At 47.0% G+C, this 12,817-nt stretch overlaps 7 protein-coding genes across 7 annotated transcripts; 4 read left to right on the top strand and 3 right to left on the bottom strand.

The window, feature by feature from the left end:
- Window positions 1-9: 9 nt before the first annotated feature.
- MRET_4005 (RING-14 protein) lies at window positions 10-2,238 on the top strand (the record flags this gene model as incomplete). Its single annotated transcript, XM_027630632.1, has 1 exon — window positions 10-2,238. One exon carries the CDS (start codon window positions 10-12, stop codon window positions 2,236-2,238), a length of 2,229 nt encoding a protein of 742 aa, XP_027486323.1.
- A 354-nt stretch (window positions 2,239-2,592) lies between these two features.
- MRET_4004 (uncharacterized protein) lies at window positions 2,593-3,159 on the bottom strand (the record flags this gene model as incomplete). Its single annotated transcript, XM_027630631.1, has 1 exon — window positions 2,593-3,159. The coding sequence occupies one exon, from the start codon at window positions 3,157-3,159 to the stop codon at window positions 2,593-2,595; it is 567 nt and encodes a 188-aa protein (XP_027486324.1).
- Window positions 3,160-3,607: 448 nt separating this feature from the next.
- On the top strand, window positions 3,608-5,434 carry MRET_4003 (ATP-binding cassette, subfamily E, member 1; the record flags this gene model as incomplete). The annotated part of the gene is made up of 1 exon (XM_027630630.1): window positions 3,608-5,434. The coding sequence occupies one exon, from the start codon at window positions 3,608-3,610 to the stop codon at window positions 5,432-5,434; it is 1,827 nt and encodes a 608-aa protein (XP_027486419.1).
- A 113-nt stretch (window positions 5,435-5,547) lies between these two features.
- On the top strand, window positions 5,548-6,715 carry MRET_4002 (geranylgeranyl transferase type-1 subunit beta; the record flags this gene model as incomplete). The annotated part of the gene is made up of 5 exons (XM_027630629.1): window positions 5,548-5,678; window positions 5,708-5,823; window positions 5,854-5,900; window positions 5,926-6,047; window positions 6,073-6,715. The coding sequence occupies 5 exons, from the start codon at window positions 5,548-5,550 to the stop codon at window positions 6,713-6,715; spliced, it is 1,059 nt and encodes a 352-aa protein (XP_027486329.1).
- A 5-nt stretch (window positions 6,716-6,720) lies between these two features.
- On the bottom strand, window positions 6,721-10,044 carry MRET_4001 (SNF2 family helicase; the record flags this gene model as incomplete). The annotated part of the gene is made up of 1 exon (XM_027630628.1): window positions 6,721-10,044. One exon carries the CDS (start codon window positions 10,042-10,044, stop codon window positions 6,721-6,723), a length of 3,324 nt encoding a protein of 1,107 aa, XP_027486318.1.
- A 126-nt stretch (window positions 10,045-10,170) lies between these two features.
- MRET_4000 (ribosomal RNA assembly protein) lies at window positions 10,171-11,311 on the top strand (the record flags this gene model as incomplete). The annotated part of the gene is made up of 2 exons (XM_027630627.1): window positions 10,171-10,234; window positions 10,260-11,311. The coding sequence occupies 2 exons, from the start codon at window positions 10,171-10,173 to the stop codon at window positions 11,309-11,311; spliced, it is 1,116 nt and encodes a 371-aa protein (XP_027486320.1).
- A 242-nt stretch (window positions 11,312-11,553) lies between these two features.
- Window positions 11,554-12,816, bottom strand: MRET_3999 (FHA domain protein; the record flags this gene model as incomplete). The annotated part of the gene is made up of 1 exon (XM_027630626.1): window positions 11,554-12,816. The coding sequence occupies one exon, from the start codon at window positions 12,814-12,816 to the stop codon at window positions 11,554-11,556; it is 1,263 nt and encodes a 420-aa protein (XP_027486219.1).
- Window position 12,817: the final 1 nt, after the last annotated feature.

The following is a 12,817-nucleotide window of genomic DNA, read 5'->3' as shown; positions in this document are numbered from 1 at the left end:
TTACACAATATGAAGTTTGGAAAATATTACATCGAACTGCTTGAAACGTCCCATTTCTTGCCTGAATGGAAAAAAAGTGCGATTCAGTACAACAAGCTCAAGGCGCTGCTGAATGATGTACCCGCCGAACTGCGTGCGTATGGGCTCACGCCTGATGTCATTGATGATCTTTTGTATGCATCAGGGAGCAATCCACCCAACAGGCCTAACACGGAGCGGAAACGTTCCACACCGGGGCAAGTGCTTCAGCTCATGTCACCATCCAAAAATCATGGCAATTCACACCATAGCTCTGCGGCCAAGTGGGTTTCCTCTCTTCCACACGATGAGAGATACGAGCAAAAAACAAAGACAAGAAAGCACCGAGCACGCAGCATTGATGCAGCTGCCCTTTATCTAATGCACTCACAGACGTCCCCAGACACGTTCTTGGCTACATCGAATTGGACCAACTCTGTATTGTCACAATCTCCTAAATCGCATGTGCCTTCACGACGGCATTCTTCCAGCGGAGGCCACGTTTTCAATGCAAATGAGCATTTTGATCTCCCACCGCTTATTCTTCCAGTTGGAATACTACATCACCCGGATGAACCCAACATCCCAAACACTAGACGAAAGCTGTCTCATGACGAGTTTGCCACGCGCTGGATGGAAAAGAGGATCCCAGATTTTCTTCCGGAAGATACTTCCACGATTGCTCCATCCACAGACAATGCCACTGAAGACTACAAGACGCCACAAAAGCACTGGATTCAAGGCAAAGGTGGGCGCCGCGCATGGGGTGAGTATGAGCTGTTTGATGAAAATTTCACACTGCAACCGCGCATAGTTGTGCACACCGAATCCCCAAACTCTCTCACATACACTGATTCTCCAGGCACGCCTAATCAGAATAGCTCGGAAAGCTCATCGTCCTCTGTGTCCAACACGCCCCACATGCCATTTTCAGCCATGAGGCCGGCTCGCGGCAGTATGCAGCGCCTTGATTTGGGCTCACCGGCGCAAGAAATTCCTACCATCGCATCCAAACAATATATGGAGGCTCGGTCCGACTCAACTCCTCCTGGCTACCATGAGCGTCGAATTATTATTCCTCTCAAAGCTGAAGAGCGATTCTTCGATGCTCTTATTTCTTCCATTCGTACGCTGCTGCAACTGCACATGTCGCAGCAGCGTACGCTCACTAACCATGTGGAAGCTCTGTGCCAAGCTATTTCAGAGGTTTCGAGCCCTGTTCATTCACCGGCCGATATGTACGTGTGGCGAGAAATTTTTTCATTGTGGCTCGAATTCGACATATTTGAAAGCTCGCGCGAAAAAGATCGCGGCGAGCTTAGTGTTGCGGCCAGTGAGGCTCGCCTTCATAAGTACTTGGAACAACTAGAAAAACGAGGTCTCCTCACTCCCCATCAGACATTCGAGCGGGCGGGCCGGACCCTGGCAGGAACGCTAGATTCATGGGCAATTCAAGCGTTCAATCCAACGAATCCATTGTCGGACATTCGGAGTATTGCCACCTTGGAGCACTTCTTGAGACTCAATGTGGCGCTTGTTTCTATCAAGCGCTTTGAGCGCCTTAACATCGAAACTATTCGCAAGCTTTTAAAAAAACACGGTAAAAAGACAGCTCTTCATGTGAATGAAAACATTAGCAGAATCTCGATGTCTTCGAACGCGCAACAGCTTTTGAGCGCGGCGTCACTGGACTCACCTATCCCTGAACTCAACTGGGAATCAGCCTCAGGTGGTGACGTGCTAAAATCGTTGGCTGCGTTGGCACCTGCGAACGTAAACTCTTCCTTCCAACTGTCTCTGCCAAGAATTGTCTCCTGTCTCTTGACCAAAGCGCTCATGCCTGTTCTTCCGAGCGTAGATGACTACAGCTGCCTTGTCTGCGTGTCCATTGCATGGCATCCCATACGCCTACGCTGTGGCCATTTGTTCTGCATTAGGTGCATCGTAAAGCTACAAAAACAAGGTACAAATGACTGTCCTCTCTGTCGTGCACCAAATGCTGTACGTGATGCGGATGAACACAACTTGGATGTTGAGATGACAAAATATCTTCAAGAGTGGTTCCCTCGAGAGATTGAAGAGAAAACGTCTGAGAACAAGTCGGATCGATTGCTGCAAGAACGAAAAGAAAAAGAGATACGCAAGAAAAATCGCTGGGCCCGATTTAGAACAAGATATCATTCAGAGAATGAGCGCGAACGTGACTGTGTGATTGCTTAATTTAATATGCCCGGATTGGTCTTCCCCATTACACTGCTTCAGAGGGTATTTATTGCTACGGTAAATGGTTTCACTGCTTAACTTCGTACGGTTTAGGTTTTGAGTCTTCAAGGCATCATGTCATTTTCTCCGGAACTTTACGCACGGCACACTGATGAGATACAATCAACTTTACAAGTCTCTCGAATAGATACTTCTTCCATAAACTATATGTATGAAACAACAACATTGGACACGGGTGTTTGGACGTTTAAATTCACTTATATGATGCAGCGTTAAAAACAAGATTCCTTTCCGTGGATCATTGTAAACATGAGAATTACATTGGGCCATTACGTGAAAACAAGACAAAAGTTAATACACCCAAACAGAAGTATGTTTGGATATGTGTTCATCTTGACTGATCATCACCCTCGAAGTCCTTTTGTTATTACACACAAGGTCGTCTCGATTCGCATTAAAGTCATCAATCAATTGAAATTCCGCCAAATCCTGTTCAAGGCGCAAGGTCTCACCAAATGCCAAGCATTGTAAACGTTCCAACTTTAACAAGACATCAAGGCACCAGCTACACTGATCTTCTCCTAGTTCAAGATCAGGCAGTGGTGCACGAAGACATATTAACTCTAGTTCATCCAAGCACATGTGTTTTGGCCCCATGTCCAAAGACTTTCTGTATATCACCCTCATTCCTGATTCAGCATGTCCAGCATCTGAACGCAATAGTGAGGGGTCCAACCGAACTCGTGTTGGCCAGCAACTGTGAGTTCCATTTTGCTCAATACACCAAGCAATAAAATGACCGTCATCAAACCTGGTTGTTTTAACAGCAATCAGCAGCCGCTTTATATCGAAAGAAGTAAGGGAAAGCATGAGCACCTCGACCGCAACTATGCGGCCGCGGTGAGCAGGTGCCAGCATATACCTCAAATCGTCTTTGCTTCGCGTCAAAGAACCAAGTGAGAAATATGCGGTGGCGAGGGGCTTGGGATGGAGGGGGAGGGGATGTCAATAGCGCAGAAGTACTATAAGGTAACGGTTGCGAGACAGGGCAGCCGCCTTAAATTTGATGGGTCTTGGCGCATGGGGCAAATGTGTGCCACTGCTCACTAATTGCATTGGAATGCAATCATGAGTGCATCGCGTCGATAATATGTCCCTGTTGTCTTGCTGTGTCTTACTAAAATGTGCGCCCCATTTTCAGACGCCATCAGCCTCCACAAAGATGCAGACTGCGATTAGTCCATGTGGTACCACTATATCACGTGAACGATTAGCCAATTCGCGAGGGCGTTTTGGTAATCGCTGGAAGACAAGAAAAAAGGATAGACGTTGAGCCAAGCGTCGTCCTGGTCGTCGGTTTTGCAAAATGGCGCCGAGTGCAGCACCCGCCTCCAAAGAGGAGCGTATTGCCATCGTCAATTCGGACAAATGTAAACCTGCAAAGTGTCGTCAGGAATGCAAGCGCTCCTGCCCCGTAGTACGCATGGGACGTCAGTGCATTGAAGTGGCTCCTTCAAGCAAAATTGCCTTTATCAGTGAAACGCTTTGCATTGGCTGTGGTATTTGTGTGAAGAAGTGCCCTTTCGAAGCTATTAATATCATTAAACTGCCTACAAACTTGGAAAATGAAACCACTCACCGATACAGTGCTAATAGCTTCAAGCTGCATCGTCTTCCAACGCCTCGTGCCGGTCAAGTCTTGGGTCTTGTCGGTACCAACGGTATTGGTAAAAGTACAGCTTTGAAGATTCTTGCTGGTAAGCAGAAGCCCAACCTCGGTCGCTACGATGATCCACCGGACTGGCAAGAAATTCTTAGGTATTTCCGTGGCTCCGAGCTTCAGAACTTCTTCACAAAGGTACTCGAGGACAACATTAAAGCCTTGATCAAGCCCCAGTACGTGGACAATCTTCCCCGGGCGCTCAAGTCACGCGCCACTGTCAACCAACTTCTTGAAGGTAAGCTGCAGCGTGACAACAAAGATGAGGTGATTGCCGCATGCGATCTGCAAAACATTTTAGACCGCGATGTGCACAACTTGTCTGGTGGTGAACTGCAGCGTTTCGCTATCGCTATGAGCTGCGTGCAAAAGGCAAACATGTATATGTTTGATGAGCCATCTTCTTACTTGGATGTGAAACAGCGTTTGAATGCTGCTCGCACCATTCGCACGCTTCTTGATACGGACTCGTATGTCATTGCTGTCGAGCACGATTTGTCTGTTTTGGATTACTTGAGTGACTTTATTTGTTGCTTGTATGGTGTGCCAAGTGTGTACGGTGTGGTGACGATGCCAAGTCCCGTACGCGACGGTATCAACATTTTCCTTGACGGGTATATTCCTGCTGAAAATATGCGATTCCGACAGGAATCTATTTCTTTCAAGATCGCTGAAACAGCCGATGAGATTGAATTAGAGAGGTCTTCGAACTTCACATACCCGAATATGACTAAGAAGCTGGGTTCCTTCGAGCTGTCGATTGATAGTGGCAGCTTTACCAATTCGGAAATCATTGTGTTCTTGGGTGAAAATGGTACCGGCAAGACTACCTTCGTCAAGATGTTGGCAGGTAAGCTCGAGCCAGACACTGGTGCCGACAGGCTGCCTCAGCTTAACGTCTCGTTGAAGCCACAAACGATTACCCCCAAGTTCCAGGGCACTGTGCGCATGTTACTTCTGAAAGTGATCAAAGCCGCGTTCATGCATCCACAATTCCAGACCGATGTGGTGAAGCCTATGAACTTAGACAACATCATTGATCAAGATGTTCAGACACTTTCCGGTGGTGAGCTTCAACGTGTCGCACTTGTATTGGCCCTTGGCAAGCCTGCCGACATTTACTTGATTGACGAGCCGAGTGCCTACTTGGACTCAGAACAGCGTATCCAGGCATCCAGGGTCATTAAGCGTTTCATTCTGCACTCGAAGAAGACAGCCATGATTATTGAGCACGATATTATTATGGCCACGTACCTTGCTGACCGGGTGATTGTGTACGAAGGTCAACCATCGATCAAGGCACACGCTCGGTCGCCCGAGTCGTTGCTGACCGGTATGAACTCGTTCCTTTCTATGCTCGATGTAAGCATGCGACGTGACCCGACTAATTTGCGTCCACGCGTTAACAAGCACAACAGTATTAAAGACAAGGAGCAGAAGGCGAACGGACAATACTTCTTCCTCGAAGATTAACCTGTAGCATGAAATGTCAGTCATTGAACCATCGTAGCTTTGGGACCTGTCACAGTCACGTGTGACATATGGCTCCTCATGTGGAGCAACTGAATGCATTGCTTCCTAGGGCCATGGTGACACCTCCCCGAGATGACAGCCGCACTACAGGAGCTTGTAGCCTGCCCATATCGAGACATGTCAAATTTTGGAAATTACATCTTTCAATGCTACCAGCTCCTTATGTTCGTGGCGATGACCAAAGGTAGGTTATCCAATCTGGTTTAATGTTAGGATGACATTTGCCTACTTTTGTCTTGGAGCACTGGATCTACTTCAACAGCTTGACACAGTCGTCAGTCAAAGTGACAGGGAAGCTTACACTTCCTGGGTCTACGGACAGCAAATCTGTATGTATTGTTCACACGTTAATGTGCTAGCTTCCGAGCTTGGTGGAGGATTTCGCGGTTCTCCAGCAGCATGCAGAGTACGTGGGAGCGTTCTCATGACAGGGTCATATTACTATGACATACACAGCCCTACTTATTCTCGCTATACTGCGCGATGACTTTTCACGCTTGGATCGTGAAGCTTTGCGAACTCACATTTCGCAATTGCAGCAGCCGGATGGGAGGTATGTGTCCCACACTAATGAAAAGCTTTGCCTGCGCTCAAGATTCCCCGGAGAAAGATGTCCGCTTTAGTTATTGTGCATTCGCTATTGCATATATGCTTCATGATTGGAGTATGATGGACAAACAAGCCGCGATCCAGTACTTGCTGCGGTGTCAGCATTATGAGTCAGCTTTTGCCCAAGAACCAGGCCTAGAGTCTCATGCGGGCTCTACTTATTGTGTGGTTGCCGCGCTTTGCCTGGCAGACAACCTGAACCGGATTCCATGCCAGCCTGCCTTAGAGCGATGGGTCCTTTCGCGGCAATGCCAGGGTAGTGGGTTTCAGGGCCGTCCAGAAAAAGAGCCTGACACGTGCTATTCGTTTTGGTGCGGCGCTAGTGCCAAGATACTTGGATGCCACGACAAGATTGACGGTATGTCTGATGTTAATTGGATACTGTCTGCTGCTTCGCCAATGGGTGGGATTGCCAAAGTACCCAGTGAGATGCCCGATATTTTGCATTCATACTTGTCGATTGTTGCTCTCGCAATGCATGCAGAAGATGGTGTATGGGCACAAGATGCACCTTTTGCTCGTGCGAGTGGCGCCTTGAATCTAAGTTATGCGTCATTAAATTGGATCTATGCTCATTTGTGGTCTGCACCTCCAGAGGAACTTATACCATAGGTTTATCATGTATGTCTAGCCCGTTTGGATGCGTGCACAAAGGAAAGCTTCGCTGGGTCACCGAGTAAGGGTCGCGTCCATGTTATTTCACGCTTTTTAGAGGGTGCCTGTACAAGATGGGGACGGGCCAAAAACTCGCGCATACCCGGGTCATCGGTCAATGTTTGAAGTTGCTCTGCTGCATCGGTGCCATTCAGAAATCGCGCTTTTTTCCGCTCAATAACGCGTTCTTCATAAGTATGCCGCATAACATAAGTAGATACAAGCACACGTCGAGTCTGGCCTATGCGCCACGCTCGTTTCACTGCCTGACTTTCTAGATCCCACTGCCAGATGGGCTCAGTCAAAATAATGCGACTCGCACAATGCAGGTCTAAGCCACTTCCTCCGATGGCTGTCGACATGAGTAAGCATCTAAACTGTGACTCGTGCGTAAATGCATTGACGTACGTATTTCGAAGATGTTGCGGCATCCCCGATACGTAAATGAGAAAAGGCACTCTGCATAGTTCCAATGCCTTGGCGATTTCATTAAGCACTTGATGGAGGGTTGAAAACACGAGTACTTTTTCACCAGGCACAGCTTCCAAAATTTCTTGCAATATGCCATTTAGTTTGGTGGACGTGGACGTATGCACGAGTACATCGTCGAATGCAGCAGGTAAAGCTGGCACTCGTGAAGGTTCGCTTAAAAAAGGCTCATTACGCTTGGGCGTACTTATGGTTTTGGGTGATCTGTGCGTGGCAGAAGATACAGTGCAGCCCGTTTTTCGATGTTTATACTGAGCACCACACCTCAAAAGCTCCTCAAATAGGCCTCTTGCGTCAAGTACATGAGCCGATTTTTTGTAATATTCATTGCGTAAAAATAGTAATTCTTCTGACGTGAGCCAAATTGAACCGCGCCTGCTCCATGATAAGAGCAAGCGTTCTTCTGGATGCTCTGCTTTATACAACACATCACCCTGCTGGACATGCTCACGCCAAGTTTGATCTTGCAGTGCCGCAGAAATCTGATACAGCGCCTCGACTGCCTCTTGCTTGAACTGCTCAGCGACACCGTGCGGTTTGTTGAGTTGCTGCAAAATATGGTCATGCGCCCGTTGAACCTGTCGCAGAAATTCAAACCCAGCGAAATGAAAGCAAGCCATTGCTACATTTTCCATGACAGAAGCCAAGGTCTTTTTATTGCCCGTATGAAAATAGTAATCCTTGTCCTTTTCCTGTGATAGAGCTGCGTTAAGCATTATGAGTAACTGCAGCACATTGTATGTCATGCATTCAAGAGACGACATGGATAGAGACACTATGCGCCGTTCCAGCGGCGGTAGAGGACACTCATGTTCCACATCTTTTGCACGATTTCTGACCATAAGGCGCGAGAGCATATTGTAAAGACGCCTTTTAGCTGGCCATTCTCCCATATCATTGATGCCCGAACCCATAAGTGTGATCCAATCACGTTCCTTGAATGACGGCAGATTTGATGCATTGGTCGCTGAATGCGTATTGAGATGAGACCCGTACATGGGTTGCAAACGAAGAAAACGCACAAGTAAATGCTTGAGTTTGTCGAGATTTTTGCGATCTGATGCTGACCAGTTCATCTCCTTGGTGTGAGTCGGAACTCCAGAACCATCTCCCACTACGTGCAAAGCACTAGCACCAACCAAGGCCTGCGTAGGAGTGCCAGTCACAATCCAGCGACGTTCCACATGAAGATAGGTGCAGAGCCTTACTAAAAGCGAATCGCCGGCAACCATGTCTCCTTCGTCAATGATGAGGCGTTTCCAATATACTTGCATTAAGGGCGACTTATCAAGGTCAGATCGTATGCTTTGATCGTCTCCTGCCTCCTTTCCAAATCGAGCATGTGTCATGAGGACGACATCGTAATCTTGCGACAACTGGGAAGCAGCAGGTATCTCTGAACCGATGTCTGATATACAAAGTACACGTAGCAATTGGGGCTCACAATGCTTCTCCATTTCATCAAGCCATTGCATAATAAGAGTCGGCGGTACTAATACAAGTGTAGCACATGTAAGATAAACTCGTAGGGGTGTGCGATTATGATTGACGCGCGAGACGCGATGAGGAAGAGGCGGCCATAGAAGACCGAACGGCGCAGAGTCCTTGCCAAGTATAGCTCGAATCTGGCTAGGCAAAGTGTCAAGCAGATCAGGACGACAAGCATTTGTAGTGCGAAGTCGATGTGCCGCTATCTTGGCAAGCGACACAGAGCCGGCCATTGGGCGACTTCTGTGGAATGTGGGCGACTCTGATTTGGGTATATGTGTTATTGGGCGACGTCCGAGACGTTCACCTGGGCTGGGAGCACCAAAAGGAGCTGTCACAATGCGACCCATTATACCCGCAGCTGGGTCTTTGTCTTGGTACTTTTCATCCGGGAACTGCATGGCCATTTCACTGGTTGTACAGCTCATGATAGAATCATGATCAGGACTGGATATTTGTTCCAGAGTAGCAAGAATCAATGCGAGACAAACAAGCGTTTTTCCAGCACCCATTTCATCACACAAAATGCCACCACGTACGTCAGGATACACAGGTATATCGGGCCAGCGATAGAACGTAAAGCACTCCGGATCAAAGGCATACATGTTATCACCGTGCGGTAATACACATGGTGATTCACAGCTTAGAAGGTATGGATTAGTATAAGTTCCTGGCCACAATTCCCGCTGGAGAAGTTTTGCCAACGACCTTTCTTGATAGGCATAAAGCGTACATCGTAGGCCAGCAGGTGCTAGCAAACTTTTACCATGCATGTAAGATAAAACAATAGGAGGACTGGGGAGCTGCCTGTATAGCTCAGCCAACGTCCAATATCGTGCATCTTCCTGCCAAAACGGCCAGTCGTTTCCATTCGTATCCATGTCGCGGCTCATAGCATGCCATGCAGCTGCGTCTGTACATGTTTTTGGCAATATTTTAGTCCATTCATAGGCAGCCTCTGAAACCTGTCGCTCCCTAGGAGGCGGTAGAGGCGTGCTCTCTGGCACCGCAAAAACACGAACATGTAGTGAGCCCTGATACATGCCTGCGACCCAAAGAGCGAAGACGTCTTGCTCCAAAGCCACCTTGGCAGCTCGTTTCTCCACCAAAGACCGTAAGATTGGTACAATACACCCTTGTTCGTGAGCTTCAAGTTGATGCAGCACGTCCATGTCAAGGTATTGCCAACGTGTGCCTGGTGTGTCAAGTTCTACTGTTGATGGTGACGGTGGGCGGACATGTACAGTTACGACACCTAAGGGTATGGTATCATTGTCATCCCAAGAAGAAACCGAACATGCTTCCAGCATGTTAAGCCTAATGGCACATGCCTTGTTGATATAGGCAAACGTGACAGCAGTTAACGCGAGGTTTGAGTAGAAATGGAGGCCACTCACGTAATCATATCAATTTATACTCGTTGCACTTAATCGTCCATGTCAGAAGACAAGGCGGGTGATGTGCTCGTGAATAAAAACAAGCGCTTTCGCAAGGATAAGCGTACGTATTTAAATTCTTACAGCAGCATGGGATACTGATGATATTGATCATTGGAAAATTGACAAGTTTACACAAGAAGATAACCCTCATCACTTTTTGGAAGAGAGCAGTTTTGCCACCCTCTTCCCCAAGTACCGCGAAAAATACCTTCGCGAGATCTGGGGACATGTAACAACTGCATTGGAAAAACATGGTGTTGCTTGTACTCTCGACCTTGTGGAAGGATCGATGTCAGTACGTACAACACGCAAGACGTTTGATCCCTACATAATCCTGCGAGCCCGCGACTTGATTAAGCTGCTAAGCCGAAGTGTGCCCTTTGTACAGGCTGTTAAGGTGTTGCAAGATGATATGGCCTGTGATGTAATTAAGATTGGGAATATCGTGAGGAATAAAGAGCGGTTTGTAAAACGCCGTCAGCGCATAATTGGTCCCAATGGCAATACACTCAAAGCCATCGAGTTACTCACAGGTTGTTATGTGCTTGTGCAGGGAAATACTGTTAGTGCAATGGGAACATATAAAGGTCTAAAGGAAGTACGGCGTATTGTACTAGACTGTATGAAAAACATCCACCCTATTTATCACATCAAAGAGCTCATGATAAAGCGCGAACTGGCCAAAGATCCAAAACTGGCCAACGAATCGTGGGATCGATTTTTGCCTAAATTTAAGAAACAAAATGTCAAGGCAAAGAAGCCCAAGGAGACGATTAAGAAGAAGACTTACACACCCTTTCCACCGCCTCAGCAGCCTAGTAAGCTCGATCTTCAACTTGAAAGTGGTGAGTACTTCCTCAAACCACAAGAGAAGAAGAAGAATGAACTGGCCAAAAAAATGCAGGCTCAAGCTGAGCATGCTGTCAAGCGCGAACAAGAGCGAGAAAAAATGTTTATTGCTCCTGAAGAGCCTCTACCCGGTCAAGAGACAAAGAAGAAAAAGCACAGTAAACACGAAGATCATGATGCCAATGAATCCAAGGCCGAAAAGAAAGCTCGAAAAGCCGAAAAGCAGGCGCGCAAAGCTGATAAAGAAAGGAGCAAGTCGAAGAAGCGTAAGCATGCAGATGATGATTAGGCCAACATCGTGACCAACGATGTTTTCGTGGGAGTTTTACGATGGCAGGCTCAAAACACGAATTCAATTTCAGCGAAAACCTCGTTATATCATATACAATAAGGTAACAGGTTATATGCACATTTTTTTAATGTAGTCACGGTTGGCATGCCCATATGCGATTGTCTGATGATGACATCATGTCATAGGGCTCATGTGTGACAGAACAAAGGTATTTAGCGCACAAATTATGTACTCAAGTTTTATTCTGGTTCTTTCACGAGAGTTAGAGGTACCCCTTCCTTACTTGAACACTCTTCATCTGTATCGTCTTGAGCATCTTGTTCCAGATCAAAGAACGAGCGGCACAAAGGACACGAAAAACCTGGATGATGGAGTTGGAGCATGGGTCGAATACATTTGAAATGGAACATATGCGAGCATGGTGAGATAAAAAGAGCTTGAGATACCCGGATTTTCAACAGGCAAATACAGCATTCACTCAGCTTTCCTTTTTCCGTACTTGACTGAGGCGAGGTAGACTCTGAGGAACCATTTTGGATTTTCTGCATGTGCTCCGACTCGAGTTTTTGAAGCACAGACTGACCATATTCGATAGATCGCTTTGGTATGTTAACGTTATAGTTTGTCTCAAAACGAAGCTTAATAGCACGGTACTCATCCACAGACCCACCTCTGTAGTCAACTCCAAACTGGATCAAATCATGATCATGAATTCTGAAAGAATCACTTTGTACGCCTGGTGGAGAAAGTCGACAGCGGTTCACAAACGTACCACTGCTCGACTTTGTATCTCGAAGGTACAGGATACCATTTGTATCACACCAAAGTTCAGCATGTAATCGACTCACGACCTTGTTCTGGAATGCAATGCATATTTTACGTCGTCCCACAACAACGGGCTGCCTGTGGGAGTTATGTGTGGCTGTTCGCTGCATTGATGTTGAGACCGTTTCAGTCATATTTGATTCATCTTGAGAAGTTAGATTAGAGTCATCAAGATTTTTGCTGTTTTCGCTGAAGCGACCAATTTGAATAGGACGACCTCCTTCCTCAATCTCAAATTCTGTCGGAAAAAATAGAAGCTTGCGTGTTGAGTCAATGTGAGGCGAGAGACGAACTTTACGCGTTTTGTATTGAAAAGGCTCTTTTGATGTGGTGTTCTGCATATCACTGGAGCTGAGCATCTGCGATTTGTGTGACGTAGAGGCGCTGCTAGCATCTGACGCCTGGGGTGATGATGACATACATTTGGTCCCAATGAAACGAGGATATAAAAAGCGATTCTCTGTCGAGGGATACGATGTACTCGGCTCAGTATCTTGAGATTGCCTGCTAGATGACCCTGCGCTTGAGCTGAATCCTGAAAGAAAGCTTGGATTCGGTGGCGAAAAAGTGCTTTGCGTGTGGCTATGTCGACGGATGGCGCTCGAAATGCGCCAACCTAGATTACCTGACGAGCCCTCCGCATGTAGCTGATTTGTGTCAGAAGATTGGGTGCTCATA

Source organism: Malassezia restricta, chromosome VII (assembly GCF_003290485.1).
Source record: "Malassezia restricta chromosome VII, complete sequence".
NCBI lineage: Eukaryota > Fungi > Basidiomycota > Malasseziomycetes > Malasseziales > Malasseziaceae > Malassezia > Malassezia restricta.
The sequence above is the reverse complement of the archived record's forward strand: the minus strand, read 5'-3'. Positions and strand labels throughout refer to the sequence as shown.